This window comes from Mobula birostris, chromosome 8 (assembly GCF_030028105.1).
Source record: "Mobula birostris isolate sMobBir1 chromosome 8, sMobBir1.hap1, whole genome shotgun sequence".
Lineage (NCBI taxonomy): Eukaryota > Metazoa > Chordata > Chondrichthyes > Myliobatiformes > Myliobatidae > Mobula > Mobula birostris.
This window is the reverse complement of record NC_092377.1, coordinates 156,911,087-156,932,359: the sequence shown is the minus strand read 5'-3', so window position 1 is coordinate 156,932,359 and position 21,273 is coordinate 156,911,087. Positions and strand designations below refer to the sequence as shown.

At 43.7% G+C, this 21,273-nt stretch overlaps 1 protein-coding gene across 1 annotated transcript in view; it reads left to right on the top strand.

The window, feature by feature from the left end:
- LOC140201852 (serine/threonine-protein phosphatase 2A 55 kDa regulatory subunit B alpha isoform) overlaps window positions 1–13,212 on the top strand; it is a 95,414-nt gene extending 82,202 nt beyond the window's left edge. The window contains exons 7-10 of the mRNA XM_072266581.1: window positions 4,040–4,204; window positions 5,533–5,702; window positions 9,809–9,900; window positions 12,081–13,212. Of these exons, the coding sequence (XP_072122682.1) occupies window positions 4,040–4,204; window positions 5,533–5,702; window positions 9,809–9,900; window positions 12,081–12,360 (707 nt within the window). The 3' untranslated portion in view covers window positions 12,361–13,212. The remainder of the gene's footprint in view (window positions 1–4,039; window positions 4,205–5,532; window positions 5,703–9,808; window positions 9,901–12,080) is intronic.
- Window positions 13,213–21,273: the final 8,061 nt, after the last annotated feature.

The following is a 21,273-nucleotide window of genomic DNA, read 5'->3' as shown; positions in this document are numbered from 1 at the left end:
AGTGGACGTGTCTGCGAGCGGTACAGCTTCCGGTCGCCTGGTGAACCTCTACCATGGTAAAGATATACCTGGCAGGGGGCCGATAATGTCCACGTGGATGTGTTAGAACCTCCTGTGCGTCGGCTGGAATTGCTGGAGGGGAGCCTTCACGTTCCACTGGACTTTGGCGGTCTGGTGGTGTATGCATGTCCTGGCCCAGTGTCCGACCTGTTTGTGCAAACCATGCCAGACGAATCTGTCCGCTACCAGCTTGATGGTCGCCCGGATGGGCGGGTGGGCCAGGTCGTGCAGTGTGTCGTACACCCGGCGCCTCCGTGCTGCTGGTACCACGGGTCGGGGTTTGCTGGTAGACACGTCGCACAGGAGTCGATCCGCTGCCGGGCCGATGGAGACATCCTCCAACTGGAGCCCCGAAATGGCAGTGCGGTAAGCCGGGATCTCGTTGTCCGACTGTTGTGCTTCCACCAGTGCTGCGTAGTCTATTCCTGAGGACGATATGCCTACTGAGTGGAGGCAGGGGCGAGACAGTGTGTCGGCGACAGCGTTGTTCTTCCCTGCGATGTGGCGGGCGTCTGTGGTGAATTCTGAAATAAAGGACGGGTGCCTCTGCTGCCGAGCTGACCATGGGTCCGATAGCTTGGCCAGTGCGAAGGTGAGGGGCTTGTGGTCCGTATACACGGTGAACTCCCTTCCCTCGAGGAAGTACCGGAAATGCTAAACAGCCAGGTAGAGCGCTAGCAACTCTCTGTCGAAAGTGCTGTACTTCACCTCTGGTGGCCGTAGGTGCCGGCTGAAGAAAGCGAGTGATCGCCACTGGTCCTTGACAAGCTGCTCCAGGACTCCACCGACTGCCGTGTTGGAAGCATCAACTGTGAGTGCCGTGGCTACATCGACTCTCGGGTGCACTAGGAGGGCCACCTTTGCCAGCGCCTCCTTGGTCTGCTCAAACGCCTCCGTGGACTCTGCGTCCCATGCCACTTCTTTGGCCTTGCCGGCCATCAGGCTGAACAAGGGTCTCATGATGCGTGCCGCCGCCGGCACGAACTGATGATAAAAGTTGGCCATCCCTACGAACTCCTGCAGGCCCTTGACCGTGCTGGGCTTGGGGAACTGGCGGATGGCCTGGACCTTGTCCAGTAGGAGAACTGCACCATGTCGGTTGACTCCTTGGCCCAAGAAGTCGATCTCCGTCAGCCCGAACTGGCACTTCGCCAGATTGATTGCCAGTCCGTGGTCACTCAGGCATTGGCAGAGCTGGCGCAAATGTGCCACGTGCTGTTGGTGCGAACTGCTGGCCACCAGGATATCGTCCAAGTAGATGACAACGAAATCCAGGCCGTGTCCCACCGAGTCCATGAGCCTTTGGAAAGTTTGGGCTGCATTCTTGAGACCGAAAAGCATCCTCAGAAATTCGAACAAGCCGAACGGGGTGATGAGGGCTGTCTTGGGCACGTCGTACGACGTGCACTGGGATCTGATGGTATCCCCTGACCAGGTCGATTTTCGAGAAGATGGTCACTCCGTGCAGGTTCGCTATGAAGTCCTGGATGTGGGGTACCGGGTATCTGTCTGTAGTTGTGGCGTCGTTGAGCCTTCTGTAGTCTCCGCAGGGCCTCCATCCTCCTGCGGACTTGAGTACCGTGTGCAGCGGGGATGCCCACGGGCTGTCTGAGCGGTGTACGATTCCCATCTCTTCCATCTTATGGAACTCCTCCTTGGCGAGGTGGAGCTTGTTGGGTGGGAGCCCGCGAGCTCGGGCGTGCAGCGGCGGTCCTTGTGTGGGGATGTGGTGCTGCACGCCGTGCTTGGGGTTGGCCGTGGAGAACTGCGGGGTGACTGGAAGGGAATTCCGTCAACACCCTGGCGAATTTGTTACCTGAGAGGGTCACGGAATCCAGGTGGAGGGCCGGTAGCTTGGCTTCTCCAAGCTGGGAAGTGTGGAACGTCTTGGCGTGGACCAAACACCGGCTTTTTAGGTCAAACAGGAGGCAGTTGGCTCGTAGGAAATCTGCCTCTAGTAGTGACTGTGACACCGCTGCCAACGTGAAAGTCCAAGTGAAACGGCTGGACCTGAAATGCGGTGAGATAGTTCACGGACCGTACGTCGGAATACAGGTGCCATTTGCAGCAGTGAGTTCGGGGCCTGGGACTGTGTTACGAGTGTCCATGTTCGAGGGGGGGAGTACGCTGACTTCCCCTCCGGTGTCAACCAGGAAGTGCCATCCGGAGTGTCGGTCCCAGAGGTACAGGAGGCTGTCTCCCTGGCCAGCCGTTGTAGCCATTAGTAATGGCTGGCCCCAATGTTTCCCTGTAAAGCACATGGTGGACGGCAGCGGCACACACCTGAGCCCCGTCTTTGGTGATAGAAGCACCATTGTTCCGAACTTCCATCCTTTTCCCCCGTGGATCTGGATGGCTTCGGTTGCGGGGTCTTGGCTTTGGGGCGCACGATCGTGGCTAGGCCAATGGAGGCTGCTCCATGTTGCTTGCTCTGCCAATGGACTTCTGCTTTAGCTGCGACCCTGCATGGGTTGCTGAAATCCTCACTCGTGAGGAGGAGGCGAAGGTCCTCTGGCATTTGCTCGAGGAACAACTGTTCAAATAAAAGGCACAGCTTATGGCCGTCCATGAGCGCCAGCATATTATTCATGAGCTCGGATAGCATGTGGTTGTCCAGGCCGTCCATGTGTAGGAGACGTGCGGCCCGTTCGCAGCGGGAGAGTCCAAAGGTACGGATCAGGAGCGCCTTAAGCTTAGTGTACCTGTCCTCCGTTGGTGGCTGGTGTAGGAAGTCGATGATCCGGCCTGCCGTCTCCTGATTGAGCGTGCTGACCACGTAGTAGTACTGCGTGGCGTCAGCTGTAATGTCTCTGATACTGAACTGGGCCTCAGCCTGCTCGAACCAAACGTGGGGCTGAGTGGCCCAGAAAGTCGGGAGCTTCAGAGAGACTGCGCTGTGTGAGTTGCTCAAACTCATGGCTGGTCGCTGAGTGGCCGGTTCCGGGTGCCGTCTGGAACATCGGGGTCACCAATGTAGTCGCGCGCAAACGTGCTACTAAAGAAACACATGGAGGCAGAGAGAGCTGAACTCAGAATGCCTTTACCGATTCAAAATCGCACGTTTGAATCTCCCCTCCCATGGGCCCCTGCAACCTGTGGGGCGGACGTGACGTCAGACTATCCCCGGAAAGTCTGCCCTGAGCGGGTAGTTCCAAACGCGCTACTGCGTGTCTGCTCGCGGCTCCCGATGGCAGTTCGAGGCGTGTGCGGGCCGCCACACCAGCTCCTTTTATTGACCTGAAGGTTTTGGCAGCTGTGCCAAGAAGTTTGTCTTTATTCCACATGCAACAGTACGATGTACAGCTAAATCTGAGCAAACTGCAGAAGGTTTTTAATGTTTCTGTTGCAAAGGAAAGGTAATTGTAAATGGGAAATTGCTCAGCAGATCAGGCAGAATCTGCAAAGTAAGTTCACTTTTCAGGTCGATGACATTTTGGTTGCAGAGAAAAACTAAATTTGGTCAAATTGGTATAGTGGTTAATTTATGTTACAGACGGCGGTAATCTTGAGATCTTGGAGAATGTAGGCTTGGGTATGGGAGAGTTCTATGGAATAAAAAGGCAGCATGACTTGCTGGCACAAGTTGATATGTGGCTTGGGATGGGCGGCCATTGGAATGAATTAGATTTCTCCGAAACTTGGGTAGTTGCAGTTTTCATTTGGAGCCTGACTCCAAGCCTTTTATGGTAACAGATTGCAACTAACTAGCAGACGATAGCCATAATGAAAGACATGGGTAACCTTCTTGGGGCTAATATTTTTCTTGTTCTAAATATTGTCCATTGCAGAGTTGACTCTTGCAGAAGTGACTTTTTTTGCTTTAATAGTGTATTTTACTTTGCTATAATTTTACGGAAATAGGATATTTCTTGGGACAGTTGCAATCATAAGCTGAAAAGATAACTTTTTCCATCCTGCTGGACGGCTGTCATTTTGTGTGGCCAGTTATCCTAGTATTACCCTTGATGGCCTTTCTCAGATATTGTAGATATCAAGCCTGCTAACATGGAGGAGTTGACTGAAGTGATTACAGCAGCAGAGTTCCACCCGAATCAGTGCAACACATTTGTATACAGCAGTAGCAAGGGAACCATTCGACTGTGTGACATGAGAGCAGCTGCCCTGTGTGACAAACATGCCAAATGTAAGTCGGTGACTCAGATACTTATTCTTCAGTGATTTGTAATTTCAATGAATGCTCCTTTCACATGGCTTAGAAATCAACTGCTTTGATTGGACAATTGCAACAAATTAAGTGGTTCAGTAACCACTGACATTTAGCAACCTGCTGCAATCTATTGCGGGCAAATAGTGGAGCCAGAATACCTATTTGTTGACTGACAAACTTGATTTATTTCTCAATGTTTCTATATCTTGTACATTTGTTTTTGGTTTCTGTAGTGGTTGTCCCCTAATGTAAAGAAAGCAGGGACCCAAGATTAATTTCCTGCATTTCACAGACTGATGTAATATTACAATATTGGTACTATGACATTACATCTTGTGTTTCCTAAACTATTTCACAGACGAGGCTGGCTCTCTTTCGCCGATGTTGTGTTCTTCCCCCCACCCCTCAGTGGATTGATCTAACTGTATTCTGCATTGTCCTGCTCTCTCCAAAAATAGCTGTTAGCGGAAATTTTCTTTCTGCTTCTTGCTTCTGATCCACATCACCATGCTCTGTTACATCTGCACCATTCTAGTTCCCTTCCTTATGCACAACCACTGCATGTCTTTCTGCAAAGAGTTGATTTTTCCTTGTAAATAGACAATAGGTGTAGGAGTAGGCCATTCAACCCTTCGAGCCAGCACCACCATTCACTGTGATCATGGCTGATCCTCCAAAGGAACTCAAAGATTCCCTGTGGACACACGATGGAGATGCAACTTTGGTTGACCCTTTAAAGCAGGGGTTCCCAGCCTCCTTTATGCCATGGACCCCTACCATTAACTGAGGGGTCCATGAACCCCAGGTTGTCACCCTCCCCCCGCTTTAGAGCTTAATTTGGCATTGACTTGGATCTCTTATATTGAAGGTGGTGACGTGACAACTAAAATTCAGCTATACCTGGTTTGTCAATTGGAATCCTATTATTTACAAGATATCTATGCGCTGAGAGGGCGCATCCAAAAATCTGGCTTAAAAATAATGAGCATTTTCTAGTGATTAAGATTCTTTACAGTACAGTGTCCACTGCCTTGTGGGACTGCATGTTATGACCAAAACATTGGTTTCTGGTTTTCTTATCAAATATTTGATAAGGAGATTCTAGCTATTTTATTTTGTCGAACATGCGTTTGTTGACATTTCTTGCTGTAAATAGGGATACTCATGGGCTTGAATTTAATATTTTACTGAATTGGTGTTAAATATGCTGTTTAATCAAGATGACAATTGTTTAGTTGCTTCCAAGTGGAATATAAAATGGAAGAACTTTCTGGACCATCTCAACATCTTTTCCTCCCCAACAGTGTTTGAAGAACCTGAAGATCCCAGCAACAGGTCGTTCTTCTCAGAAATAATTTCTTCTATATCAGACGTCAAATTCAGTCATAGTGGTCGCTACATGATGACACGAGATTACTTATCAGTGAAAATCTGGGACTTAAATATGGAAAGCAGACCTGTGGAAACGTACCAGGTACACAAGTTGCTGTTATTTTGCGTTGGCAGTTTGGTATGCTGTTTGCTTGATAATTGTGTGATTAGGGCTTGTATGCCAGGCTCCATTTTTCATTTTTCAATTCATGTACTTGGGAAAGGGCCAATTCAGAATATACCCATGTAGCCCCCCCGGCCAGCCTCAGGGTCGCTGGGCTTGCTGTCATCTAGGGAAACAGCCCTCGGCCCCGCCAAACTGGGTAATTAGTTTGTGTGGATGCTGTATGATGTACCCATCCCCGCCTGAATAACAGACAATATATAGAACATACATAGAATAGTACAGCACAGTACAGGCCCTTCGGCCCACAATGTTGTGCCGACCCTCAAACCCTGCCTCCCATATAAGCCCCCACCTTAGATTCCTCCATATACCTGTCTAGTAGTTTCTTAAACTTCACTAGTGTATCTGCCTCCACCACTGACTCAGGCAGTGCATTCCACGCACCACCAAAACCTTCCTCTAATATCCCCCTTGAACTTCCCACCCCTTACCTTAAAGCCATGTCCTCTTGTATTGAGCAGTGGTGCCCTGGGGAAGAGACGCTGGCTATCCACTCTATCTATTCCTCTTATCTTGTACACACCAGATACGATTAAATGATTTACAGTTTATAGATATTACTGGAACTATATAATTAATAGAGAATAAAATATATTTTATAAAAGGAAAATAAAAGGCACCACACTTATCAAAGTTCAATCTCTTCATGCACAAACAGTTGGAGCTCAGGACCCTTCTTCTTCACCCTGTGACCCCTTGGACCACCTCGACCGGCCGCCTGGGACCAACAATGATGGTCGACCAGACGCTTCACACGAGTCCATCTCCGTCTCCTCTCTTCACCCTGGAACTCGGACTCCTGCTCGGGGTCCGACCCCATTAGCGGACTCACAGCACCTGGTCCATCCTCTGTCTCTGTCTCCCGCCTTCTGCCCAAAACCCCGCACATACAATATCTTACAGACACACCAAAAGCATAACAACTATACCAATTGGTTCATAACATCTTCTTATCAGTAACGTGATCTAAACAAACTGCTAGCGGGAGGACTTTCTCAGCAGTTAACATAACAAAGAAACCCTTTCAATTATAACATAACAAAGAAGCCATTTTAATTAGACTACGCAGTGGCATTAAAAAAAAGAAACCCCTTACACTCACAGTAGCGTGATGATTAGCGAAACGCTTTATCAACATCAGTGATTCGGGGTTCAATTTCACTACTGTCATATGTTCTGCCCTTAGGCTGATGGGTTCCTCTGGGTGCTCCGGTTTCTTCCTCCTCCCAAAGACGTATTGGTTAGGGTTGTTAAGTTGTAGGCATGCTATGTTGGGGCCAGATGCATGGCAACTGTTGCAGAGTGCCCCCAGCACATCATCGGACTGTGTTGGTCATTGACACAGACAGGGCATTTTACTTTGTAAATTTGACAAATAAAGCTGATCTTTATCCTCCCACCAAAAACTGCAGCAGACCAACAGCACCTGCTAAACCAATGTGTTATTTTCCCATGTGTCCTGAACTGTCCAGTGATTAAGGTATCTAATGATGTATTAAGCACACTTGTTCTATAATTTCATTGGCACCAGGAATCGTCTCAGCTGGTTATAGCTGGGAACTGGGAATGAGAACATAACCTTATATTTTTGTATGTGGCTACAGCATCTCTTTATATCAAAGCTAAATTATTTTACTGTTTGCCACAAAAAGACCACTTGGCAACTAATTCACAAAATGCACTAGACAGATGTGTATCTTTTCATGCTGCCTTGTGCAGTTTTTAATGACCTATTAACTGGTATGTCTTCGGCCTGTGGGAGGAAACCAGAGTGCTTGGAGAAGACCCACAGGAGGCTGTACAGACTCAATACAGATCATGTTGGAATTGAACACTGAACTCTGCCCTGAACTGTAATAGTGTAGCAGTAACTGCTACACTATTGTAGCATCTGGTTTTGGGTGATAGGTTATATTTTAATACTACACGCGGGTTCCCAACCTTGCTTAATGCTATTGGCTCATGGCATAAAAAAAGTTGGGAACCTCTGCTATCACAAGGAAAACTTGCATTGCAAAGTTCCTTGCTCTCTTAATATCTCATATAAAACAATAAATATAGCTATGCACAAACATGGCAAACATTTACAACTTGCGCAATCCCATGGACCGTTGTGACATGAATAACTGGTTACCTTTTTGTTGTCTTTGGCAGTCTGTGTGATAAGACAGTACAGGAGAATTCTCCATCTAATGTACAAAAGGCAGCATTTCTGACTCTGTATCTTTACCTCAGTATTGATTTAGACTGTCAACTGAAATGGAGCAGCATTTACAGCTTTCTGGCTTGGATGAAAGTACTATCAACTGAAGCAAACTTAGACCTATACCCAGAAACAGAATTCGCTGTGGTCTTCTGCTGTAGCCCATCCACTTCAAAGTTCAACTTGTGCGTTCAGACATGCTCTTCTGCACACCACTGTTGTAATGTGCACTTATTTGAGTTACTGACAATTTCCTGTCAGCTTAAACCAGTCTTGCCATTCTCCTCTAGCCTCTCCCATTAACAAGGCATTTTTGCTCACAGAACTGCCACTTACTAAATGTTTTGCTTTTCAAAGTTCAAAATAAATGTATTATCGAAGTACACATGTCATCATATACAACTCCGAAATTCATTTTCTTGCGGACAAACTCAATAATTCTATAATAGAATGAGAATCATAATAGAATCAATGAAAGGCCACACCATCTTGGTCATTCAACCGGTGTGAAAAAGACAAAAAGAAATGAGCAATAAATATTGAGAACATAGGATGAAGAGTCCTTGAAAGTGAGTCCATAGGTTGTGGTAACATTTCAATGATGGGACAAGTGAAGTTGAGTGAAGTTATTTCCTTTGGTTTAAGAACCTGATGGTTGAGGTATAGTAACTGTTCCTGAACCTGCTGGTGTGAGTCCTGAGACTCCTGTAGCACCTTCCCAATGGTCGCAGTGAGAAGAGGTGGGGGTCCTTGATGATGTATGCTGCTTTCTTGAGACAACACCATGTAGATGTGCTCAATTGTGCGGAGAGCTTTATCCATGATGGACTGGGCCATATCCATTTGTAGAATTTTCTATTCAAAGCTGTGATGCAACCAGTTTTCATTCTCTATAAACCGTAGACTGTAATGCTTGAAAATCCCAGAGATCAATTTCTGAGACACTCGGCCACCCATCTGGTGCCAACAATCATTTCACATGACGTTTGGTCTGAACAACAATTGAACCTCTCGACCATGCCTGCATGCTTTCTGCATTGATTTGCTGTCATACAATTGGCTGATAAGATAATGCAGTTATGGAGCAGGTGTACCTAATAAAGTAGCCACTGAGTGTAGGTACAAAATCAGCTATTCTGTGTCTTAAAAAAATGGTTGGGTTAGGGCAGCATGAAGCATAAAGCCAATGTCCTAAGGATCCCTTATGATTGTGAAGTTGCAGCCTTTAAATTGTGTCACTGCCAGTTATGATCCCTTGATATTTGCACCGTGCATGCAAAAGTTGGTGTACATCCTTTCAAATGTCTAATGTTACTGTGTCTGATGCAAATTACCTGGTTTAATTTTGGTGCTGTTGCTCCTTAATTACTTTTGCTTGACCTAAGGCATCTTGTTAAACTGAAGGGATGATAATATGGAGACAGCAGCTTAATTGGGCAAGAGTTGTTTCACTTGCTGTAATTGCCCAAATGTATTGGGGTGACTTGGAAATTTGATTGGATTCTGATGAAGCAAGACCAATTTCTCTCCGTTACCTGGGAAAAAAGACATATTGGTTTACTTTTATTTTCCTTACTTGCTTTGTAAGAAGAATTCTGACACTCTTCCTATTGATAATCCCACTCCCTTGAGTTTATTTAACCCTACGCCACCACCACCTAAAAAACCAAGGTTTTCAAATGTTGCACCTGGCTTTATCAGTATATTAAAGGATTTAATAACAGTCCACTTATCCAAAAAATATTTGTGATCTTGTATTTTGTATAAGATGAGTCTTCACTGTGGCTGCACTAGTGCTGATTGTTGATTGTTCCTACAGGTGCATGAATACCTCCGAAGCAAACTCTGCTCACTATACGAAAACGACTGTATTTTTGACAAGTTCGAATGTTGTTGGAATGGATGTGATAGGTAAAAGTTGATTCTTCTACCATGAGATCTTCAATTGTTCTTGCTGATGGTATTTATTTTGGTAAATTGTGTCATGGGACCAGTGATTGCTGTGTGCTCTGCGCTTCAGGTACAGTGATCCAGTGCTTGACGGTGATTAGTTTCAGATATTCATGGCTTGTAGTTTTCATTGAAATATGACACTTTTTCAGGGTTACAGTAAGACTGGGAGATAGGAAAAGAGCTAGGCCATTTGGCCCATCGGAGTCTACTCTGCTATTCCATCATGGCTGATTTATTATCCCTCAAATCCTTCTGCCTTCTCCCTGTAACCTATGATACTCTTTACTAATTAAGAACCTATCAATCTTTGCTTTAAGTATACCCAATAATGTGGCCTCCACCCTGTCTGTGGAAATGAATTCCACACATACGCCTCTCTCTGGCTAAAGAAGTTCCTCCTCATCTCTATTGTAAAGGGATGTCTTTCTATTCTGAGGCTGTGCCTTCTGGTGTTAGACTCCCCAGCTCTTCACATGCACTCTGTCTGCCAAAGCAGTAATGAAATTTGGTTTAGTGCCTTTTTGCGGACTTGGTAATCAAGCTTGATATGTCTACAGTTTCCGGGGATGGTCAGCTAGTCTGACTCCTGAACAGAGCATAGACCTGAGACTCTTCCCACTAGGTAGGATGGCTGCTTCGATTGAATACCAGTGGTTTGGCTGGTTACAACATGCTGTACTGCAGTAATATGTCTTTTATTGAGATCATGTTCTCTTTCCCTAGTGAGTAGATAGAAGAAATATGATCTTGTTTGGTGATTGAAAGCTGGATTCCCATTTTGTGAGAGTTAACAAATGTGGGGGATTGGATACTCAATATTTTTATTTCCTAAAACAGATGGGGTAGGGTGTAGCCAGTTGATGCTTACTGAGTAATGGAAGATGGAGCTGTCTTGTCTTTTACATCGGCCTCAATCTATGATAAAACTTGTTCAGTAAATTTGGGATGAAAACAGGTTCATGGCAGAGGTTGCGTTACAAAGGCAAAGATCACTTGTCTGGCATGCTGGTTTTACTTTTGTACATTTAAATAATAGTTCAACCTGTAGATCAGTACTGTCCATTGTGCATGGCATGTATTCAGCTGACTCACTGATAAAAGTTTCAAAATTTTATAATTTGGTTTCAGCAAATTAAGGTGGTTAATAATCAGAAGGCTTAACTGAGTGGATGTTTGAAAAGATCAACTGATTGGCTGTGTCCCTGTGAACAGCAAATGAATTGGTTTGTCGTTTTGGAAATACTGGTGGGATTGCTGAGTTCAAGATTTACTGAAAGTGAAGTTATGCCAGTGTTGGTGATTGCAGGCTAGAATCTTCTCTGTACTTATGTTTTAAATATGTAATGGGTGGTCATCTAATGTAATGTTTTAATTCTATGCACTTGATCCATTTGTTAAGTACATTTCAAGATTTTCTTCCTTACTGACTTGCCTGGGAAAAAAATATTTTGAGCCTGAGTGTATAGAGTGATGTTTTGGTCATGGCATGAGCTGCAGATCGCACATGTGTTTTGCACTTTGGCTTGACGTTTCCAAAGTGTCTTGCAATGGGGCCCATCATGTAAGTTTAGAGCAGTTACTGTTACCTATCATTAGTGATCAGTAGCTCATTCTGAAAACTTTGTCTAAATTTTCAAACGTTGCTCTTGATGTAAATGTGGGCTCCATATTATGGCATCCATTAGTGAAGAATTGCTGGGAGCATGGTTAACACTGAGCTATTGTATGAGCGAATTCATGTTGAAAAGAAAAATGGGAAATGGCTGATTTACCATAAATTGGAAGGGTGACGGACTTCGTGCAGTAAGTGTTGCAGGTTTTGTGAATTCTGAATACTGTGTGGTTGTAGCTTTGCCTTGGAAGGTTATTCAGTAGCCAGCGTTTGCAGTACCAGGGTTGGTCAATGCATTAATGCAGCGAGTCCCAACAAGCCATTCTGATCTTTGAGACTGACATAAAATTAATGGGAGTCTATTCAAAGCCACTCAGATTTTTAAAAAACTGAATTTGTAAGGCTCTAATTTCTCAGTGATATGTTAATAATCTTGCGATGTGCCAAGCAAGAGTTTGAGATTGCAGCAAAACCTCTTGTATTGACTCAATGATACTAATGGTTGAATGTTTTACCCCTCTTCCAGTGTTGTCATGACTGGGTCGTACAACAATTTCTTCAGAATGTTCGACAGAAACACAAAACGGGACATTACGCTAGAGGCTTCGAGAGAGAACAGCAAACCACGGGCTATCCTGAAGCCACGTAGGGTGTGTTCAGGCGGCAAGAGGAAGAAGGACGAGATTAGTGTTGATAGTCTGGACTTCAACAAGAAGATCCTCCACACAGCTTGGCACCCCAAGGAAAATATCATTGCCGTAGCCACAACCAACAACCTGTATATATTCCAGGACAAAGTGAATTAAAACCTGTGCAGTGAAGAAAGAATCCGATTCCTGCCTAGTTAAGATAGTGTAGCCTTTGTATCTTGTAAGAGAGAGGCCCATTCTGGCCCCCTCCCCACCTCCTCTCTTCAATCAGTGCCATTTATAACGCACACCAGTCACGTTATCGCAGGGAATTGTTTTTACTCCTATACCCAACCCCACCCAAATTTGCAACTTATGATCGCTAGTCATTTGGCGGGGAGGGAGGTTGTCTCTGCATTACAAATTATGGGCTACTACATTAGCATTTTACTGCATCAGATCTTCATTTAATCCACTCCTTTGCCTTCCATTGTGATGAGGTTTTGAGGAAGAAGTCCTTCAGTCATGGTATGGCAATGTTTTACTGTGTACCCTCATTACCGTAATGTTCTCTATCCCCGCCTCGCCCCCACCCTCCCCCTTTTTATCTACATACAGCTTGTTGTTAATGCTTGTAACATTCCTTCTCTGACCTCACGGATTCCTCCATCCGGCCCCATTGGAGTGTAAAGGACATGACCAGGTCAGAGTTGGGTCAGTGGGTCAGGTGGTTTTTGTTGCATACAGATGTTTTAACAACCGACTGTAATATTGCTGCCCTGCCATTCCTGGCACCAGAAAAACCTACTGAATAAAAATGATAAAAATAGCTCCTTTGGTGCTTTTCTTTTTGGAATTAACTGTACTTTTTGAAAATCCCATGTACTCTTTTTAACGGAATGCATTAAAGAGCGTGTCTAATACTGGTAAGTTTTACTGATGTTTGATGTAATGGAATATAAATCTTAAGTATTTTCTACACGGTGTTAATAAACTTGTGCGTTTTCAAGGGGACGCCAGTGGACTTGATGAAGTCCATCTGTGTTTACTGTTTCATTTCCGCCCACCCTTTCATTTCTCAATGTTCTTTTTCGCCTGCATGCAGAACTTGCGGTGCTTAGCTTTGAGGTACACTTAACTGCAGAAATTTGGGATCTGATTGCTTCTCAGTGTAAGTGATCTAGGTCAGTCATAATGGGCAGAGTTGTGATTGCAGATATAATGTGTGAAGTTTCAGGTGGGAGCCCTTCTACAGTTACTCTGGTTTGTTCAATGTCAAAAATTGAACAGTACATGCTGGATTTTTATTTAAGTTGGATAGTTAAAATCTGAATTGGACCTGTTAGCATTCAGTGAATTCCCTGCCATTGACACCTTTTTGCTGATCTCGTTAGACCAATGGAAGACTATGATTTGACCCCACTTAAAGTAACTTGTTGTGGAAAACAAGGTGATTGAAATGTCTCCGGTCACTAAATGCTGAAAACTGCATTGCCACTGGGTGGAATGTAGGTTCCAGTCCAATTTGGTTTGAGATGCATCCTGAAGGATTTTTTGACCACTGCTGTGACTTCAGCATATTTTTCTGGGATGGGGTGGTGGGGGGACTGGTATGGTGCTATTTCAAGATTGTGCCTCAAGTTCTTCTAAAATTATTTATGTGCAAAACAAAAGCACAACAGCTGCCGTGACCTCATCCATTTGAACCTGAGGTGGTTAGATACTGTTTGCTCCAACTTACCTCCATTTTCCTCTGGTACCTTTCCCAGTATCAACCTGTAAGATGTCAACAGGACCTGAATTCCAGGTAAGCTTTGCTCTCTAATTGGAGAAAACCAAAGCAGTACAATTTTTGCTGCCACCTACAGTTGTGTGCAAAAGTCTTAGGCACATATATATGGGTAGTATGCTTAGGATTTGCACAGTACAGTACTTGTCAATGTGGAGCAGAGTCTGTAAAGTTGAATGTTCGGGTGGCTCTAGTGCTCGTGTGGACTCTCATTGTTGGCTGAGCTGTAGCAGTGGAAGGTAACAATTGGGAATCACTGGTGCATTGAGGGTGAGGGGTGATGGGTGGTAGCAACAATTCTGATTTTCCAACTTTTTTCTTTGTGGTCAACATCAGGAGCAAGTTAAACTTTGTACCACATGGAAATATTAATTCCTATATGTCTGAGTGTGGTGGCCATTGACATGGGAAGGACAAAGAAAGTGCATTAGGATATGACAGTCAGAGCCCCAAACAGTCCTTCCAAGTGAGGCAACACTTCATCTGCAATTCTGTCAGGGTTGTCTTGAATCTGATGCAGTTTCCCCTACATTGGTGAATCCCAACGTTAAATGGGGGACAGCTTTTTTGTGCACCTGCGCTTCATTGGCCAAAAGTGGAATTCCCTGGTGGCAAATCATTTTAATTCTTATCCCATTCTGACATGGCTGTTCACAGCAATCTCTTTTGTCACGATAAGGTCATTCTCAGGGTGGAAGAGAAACACCTTGTATTCTGTTTGGGTAGCCTGTATCTAATGGCATGAACATCAATTTCTCCTTCCAGTAATTTTTTTCCCATCCCCCTTCCCTCCTCTTTCATTCCCCACTCCGGCCTCGTATCACTTCTCACTTGCCCTATCACCTCTTGGTGCCTCTCCTTCTTCCATTTCTCCCATTGTCCTCTCTTTCTCTCCTATCAGATTCCTCCTTCTCCAGCCCTTTACCTTTCCCCCACTTATCCAGCTTCATCTGTCATGTTCTAGCTTGTCTTTTTTCCCCTCCCCCCAACTTTTTTATTCTGGCATCTTCTCCCTTCCTTTCCAGTCCTGAAGGAAGGTCTTGGAATGTCAACTGTTTATTCATCTCCATAGATGCTGCCTGACCTGCTGAGTTCCTCCTGCATTGTGTGTTGCAGTAAGATGTTAACTAGTTTTACATCTCCTTTAAATTGGATTCTAAAATTGGGGAGTAATTGATGCCAATTACTGTCTGCACATCAGGGATGGTTTTTTGGCCAGAATGAGGAATATATAAAATGGGCCAGATTTTGTTTATTATACAATTGTTTATTAATAACTTTAGTGTCCCATGGTTCACTGTAGGGTGTTAATGAAGTGGCATCATGCAGGATTGCAGTCTTGCTTTTATTTTTTTTCTTTATTTGCAAATTCTCTCAGAAATGTATTAGGTTTGGATTTGGAGCAATTACTGGGATTGGGCATCCTGATAGAATTGCAACCTTTTACCCTGTAGAGAAATGGACTGTTCCAGGAATAGCCTCTGTGAAGAATGCTGAAACAGGATTGTGCAGTTTAGACTGGAAAACATTTTATGGTGGAATGGTTTTGTGGGTGTTGGAAGATCCTTGTAGTTATACAGCGCACACAAAATGCTGGAGGAACTCAACAAGTAAACTGGCACCTATAACAGTTGACATTTATTTCTCTCCATAGATGTTGCTTGACCTGAGTTCAACCAGCATTTTGTGTGTGTTGCTCAAGATTTTCAGCATCTGCAGAATCACTTGTGCTTGTAGTCTTATGCACAGTTGGCTTCTTAGGAACACATGGTGGATGTAATTTCTTCTGCAGGCAATTACCTTCTGAGTTTGCAGCCTCTAAACAAAAGTGTTCGTAAGGTTTCAGCAGTTCTGTAAGACATGTCACATCCCCTTTTACTCCTTCCGTTCAATCAATCTCAAGGCCTTTGAGTTAAGGAATTACTACCCTAGCATTCAGAAATTAGCCCTGGTCAGTAGTCATGGCTCATTGACCTGTTGAATGTAAGTCAGATGGATGACACCCCAAGGTTCTGAAAGAGATAGCTCAGTAGATTGTGGAGGCATTACTAGTCATTTTTCAAGAATCGCTAGATTTTTAAGTGTTTCTGGAGAAATGGAAATTGCAAATGTGGCTCCCCTCTTTAAGGGAGGAAGGAAAAACATAAGTTATAGGCTGCTTAGCGACCATTATTAAGGATGTGTTTTGGGGTTCTTGGAGGCACGTAATAAAATATGCCTTAGCATAGGTTCCTTTAGGGAAAATCATGCCTGACAAATCTGTTGGAGTTATTTGAGGAAATAACATGCGGGAATGACAAAGGAGAGTCAGTGGGTGTTTACTTAGATTTTCAGAAGGCCTTTGACAGGGTGCCACACATGAGAATGTGAAATTTACTGCTGTTGGTTCCTCACAGGAAAATAGTCATTTCTTTTTACTGGTCAATCCCATTTTACCTGCCTATTTAGTCCTTATATTAATTATTTTACACCGGTTGTGAGGTTATTTTGAAAAAACCTGTTTTTTTGGGGGGGGGGGGAAGAGTTATCAGGATGGCAGGTTTAGAAGGGCTTGGACTTCTGTGGCCTTAAATTCGTGAGGTTGAAATATCTGTATTTCACTTTAAATGTCAGTATTGGGTTGTAGTTTGAAAATTACAAATTTTTCAATAATCACTCTGGAGAGATCAGTGATGAATCAACAATTCCAAGTGGTCTGTTGTCTAATGTGAACCTTTCTAGTGAGTATTCTAAAGCTTAAACCAAAAATGCTGCTAATGTTCACATTCAAAGTGAGGAGTCCTACTTGGGAGTGGTAACAAGTGGTTCCATTAATTTAGGCTGGTTTAAATGTCTTGAAGATCAGTTTCCTCTGTAGTGCATCCCCCCCTCCCCAATCAAACTGAAAACATCCTACTGTGAATTATTGTGTGCTATGTAATTACCATAGTCTCCTCTTGGGCAGCCATTTAGGTTTGGGGTAACTTGCTTCTGCTCCATCTCTGGGGGTTTTGAGTGGTTAATGAGGCCATCATATGATCTGCAGACCTCAACACGGATTGAGGCAGGACTTGCGTTATTGTGTGGGTGGACGAGGAGAATACCTCTGTCACCCTGAAATCTGCTCATCCAGTTTTGAGTGGTCACCAATTGAGATTCCAGTAAGTTGTCGAACTTTTTTTTTAACCAAGGAGGTTTTGAGAACACCATTGAAATGTCAGCCCTGTCCTGGTAATATCTTGCTGTGAAGTAGCTTGGAGTACAGTGCCTACCTGGGGATTCTAATGGGTGTGTGAACAGTGTGGCTGCCAGTTGAAACTGGTTGAGTAATTAGGTAATAGGGGTGTTGGCCTGGAAGAGAGCACTTTGGTTCACTTACCATTGCATTTTGGGAAATGGGTGGTACCTCTCCGGTGCTTGGAGGAGCTGTAGGTAATCTGTTTCCTGAAGCATGGGGAGCTCTTGAATTTTCTGCCAGGTTTGGAGTCTTGAGCTTTGAACACACTTTTCTTTTACCAAAGGTCGTGCTGTTCCACCTGAGATGGTGATTATTTTTTTCATAGGGACCTCCCTTTTCTGAGTGATGTCCCCTGAGAGTGAAAGAGGCTTGTCTTCCAAAGCCTCAGCTCTGTATCTTGGGGGGGGGGGGGGTGGGGGAGAGGGTGTTGGAGGTGAGATGCAATAGTTCAGCAAGATGTTGAGAATAATGGCATGGCTTTGCTTGCCCTCAGTTCTGCACTGTGCTAAGCATGTGTTTAAAATCATTGCTTGTATGCGATCAGGCAGCAGGCTCGTTATCACAGTCAGTAATGTGACAGCTGTTCTGGCTGAACCTGAAGGAAGGAGGAGCTTGAGGAACAGAACATCGCAGAATAGGAATGAAATCGAAGTTTCAAAAAGTCCTTTGTGTTACTTGGCAATGTGAAGTCACTCTACAGGGCTTTTAACAGGGTATTGGGAACATGAGAATGGTGGTTTATTTTGCATTCTTCCCTCATCTGAATGTTACCAACTGTGGTGCGGCACAGGCCCCATTCATGGCTGTGAGAAGTGATTTATCCAAGCATACTGTACTTCTGTTGAATGGAAGAGAACGATACAGTTTGGCACTAGTAGCATCACAGGAGTTGTCAGTCAGCGTTCAACTCAATATAGGACTTCCTTAGGGACTCCAGCACTGGATTTTTCCTCAGGGTTTACTCCCAATGCTTCCCTCATGAGGGTATAGCCGCAAGACAGCAGACATTTCAGATTGAAATTTAACCTCGATGAGCTGTCAACCTTGGCTGATGAGCCCCATCTGCCCGAAGTGGTTTTAAGGTCCAGGTACCCCGCTTTGGCCCATTCTCTCAGAAACTGTTCCACCGGGCTTAGTAGCTAAGCCACGTGAAGGCCAGGAACTGGTCTTGGTTGTCAGACAGTATTTGAGATGCGTGCCATTGGGAGCATCTGATAGGTTGTGGGACCTTATCCCCACTATACCCGCCCCTCCCCGGTGATAACAGCCTTAAGGAACCAATGATCGTGAAGCAGTAAATTCTCTAGGTACACACAATGGTCTGGAACATGGTCATGGTTAATGTTTTTTCCTCAATATCATTAAACAGATTATTGTCAAATGTTGCGGGAAGAAGGCAGGAGAATGTAATTGAGAGGGATAATGGATCAGCAATGATGGAATGGCAGAGCAGATTCGATGACCTAATGACATAACTCTGCTCCTATATATTACGGTCCTATGTCTTTGCTGTTTGAGAGATTAAATTTACATCGTTGTTCTTCCATGCAATCCTTCCAACCAACCTATCAAGCACCACCTGCCCTGTATAGATAAGGGTGTGTAAATCCCACTTTAAGCTTGCTGGGCTCCTTAAAGCCCATGCAATCCTTTCAACCAACCTATCAAACACCTCCTGCCCTGTATAGATAAGGGTGTGCAAATCCCACTTTAAGCTTACTGGGCTCCTTAAAGCTACAGTGAAGAACAGCATGATGGTGAAATCAGTGAGGGCATTGGGTATAAAATTAAGTCATGTTGGCTACTGAATATTAAAATCTGGTTAGGCATCATCTGGGGCCCCAAGTTCAGTTTCGGTCACCATATTATTGGACAGGTGTAGAGGGTGCAGAAAAGGTTCACTAGGATGTTACTTGAAATAAGGTATTTGCCATAAGGAGAAGGCGGATAGATTTGGAATTTTGGAGTATAGTAGGCCGAGAAGCAACTTGATAGAAGTGTATAAAGCTGAGAGACTTCATGCTTGGTACATATGGTCTTTTTGCCCCAGAAAGAAATATCAATACTTAAGGATGTAAATTTAAGGCAAGAGCAGGAAAATTAAGATTACAAGCAATGGTTTGTATATTTACAGGAATAGTAGGCGCTTGAAGTTCGCTGGAGAAATTGTATAACAAAAATAAAATCACAACTTAAGCATTTGTACTGGCACATGAACAGGCAGGGAGAAGAGGAATGGACCATATGCAGGCAGGTGGGATTAATTCAGGTTGGCATGATGGTCAGTACACATATTGTGGGCCAAAAGGCCTGTACCTATACTGTTCTATGTGTGATCGCCTTTTTTCCCATAACTAAAGTTATTCAGATATCCCAAGAGAAAAGCTGTTATATAAATTCTTTACACCTTCAAAGGTACTTGGTGTTTATCCAAGAGTTCCACAAAATGGCATTCATGGTTTTATCTAATTTCCAAAGTGAAATATTTCCAGTTTTTCTTTGTGTATCTCGATTTTGAAATGTTTGTAACTGGGTTAATCTAGAGCAAGGTACAACATGACCCAGCTGATTACCGTGGAGCAACAATTTGGAACACTACTATCACTGATGCCTAGGATTTCAACCTGAATAAAATTTAGCACTTCTAAAAGTTGTCAAGGCTCTGTAATTTGGTAAAGGGGTGGGAAGAACATTGTTTAGAAATTGCAGTGTTCTTGGATCTTAAATTTCATTTTTGAGCCAAAAGAGGACAGAGTGCTCCCCCAAAGAATTTACTGGTTTGATGATTTCTTTTTGCTCTGTTAATGTAAATTTCTATTTGGATTTAAAACCACCTTCACTGTCGTAATTTGTGATTTCCCCAGCAACGGGATGATGTATTCATGTGCAAGAAAAAAATCTGAGGGGGAAAAGATGAATAAGGGTTTTTCTCCTGTTTCACTGCCCTGTTAACTGCAGTAGGTAAAGCAATTTCAGTCCCTGTTATAATGAACTCAAGTAACATGTTCCATTTAGCTTATGCCCATCAATAGGCGCCCATATATGTGCATCTGTCTTGTAAAGAAGAATAATTTAGTTCAATATTGGAGCTGCTTGGATTATGAATGGACGGACTTACAGAAATTTGATTTTGCACAAAATCTTCCATAAGTTTTTAAAAATTTGAAAATGGCAACAACTATGATATTTTGTGATATTCGATTGAATACAGTATGTTTCATTAGTTTAATTACACTGGACAATATAAAGATTTTGCTTACTGAATTCTCGGGTGTATCTTATGGATTTTGGGCTCCTGATCATGAAAATCACTATGAAATTTCCCTATCACGCACCATTGTTTAAAAATTGCCTCTATTTGTTATTTCAATTCATAATTCAAGTCAATTAAAATGTTGTCCACAACATAAGTTGAAAAGTTTTCTACCTTGTCTAGGGCATGCTTAAAGAGGGCAGATGCTGCATGACAGGGCAGGTTTTTAGAAAGGCTATAAATTTCCGTGAAGAATTTCAATATTTGAGACAGACGTTTCCCAAAATAACTGATGCCAAGATTAAGGAAAGCATTTTTTTGTTGGTCCACAAATCAAACAGGTCATCAATGACAGGAAATCTGAAGTATTTCCACTGGGACCGGAGAAAATCACATGGAAGACATTCAAGGATGTTGAGTTTTTTCTTGGCAACTACAGAGCACCAAACTATATGCAGGTGGTTGACAACATGCTTCAAGCATACAAAACCATGAAGTGCAACATGAAACTAAGGATTCATTTTATGCATTCCCTTTTAGACTCCTTTGCTGCAAATCTTGGTGTTGTCAGTGATGAGCATGGCGATGGGTTTCACCAGGACATTGCTGTGATGGAGAAACGATATGTGCAACTGGAATCCATTAATGCTGGCTGATTATTGTTGGACACTTAAGTGAGAAGCCTCAGACACAAAAGTACAAACAAAAATCAACAAAACATTTTTGGCTTAGTTGAACTATTGCAAAGCATCAGCACTGTTATGCAATTACATGTATTATATTCAATAAAAGTTAATTTGTTTCTCCAAATTCTTGTGTGATATTTGTGTT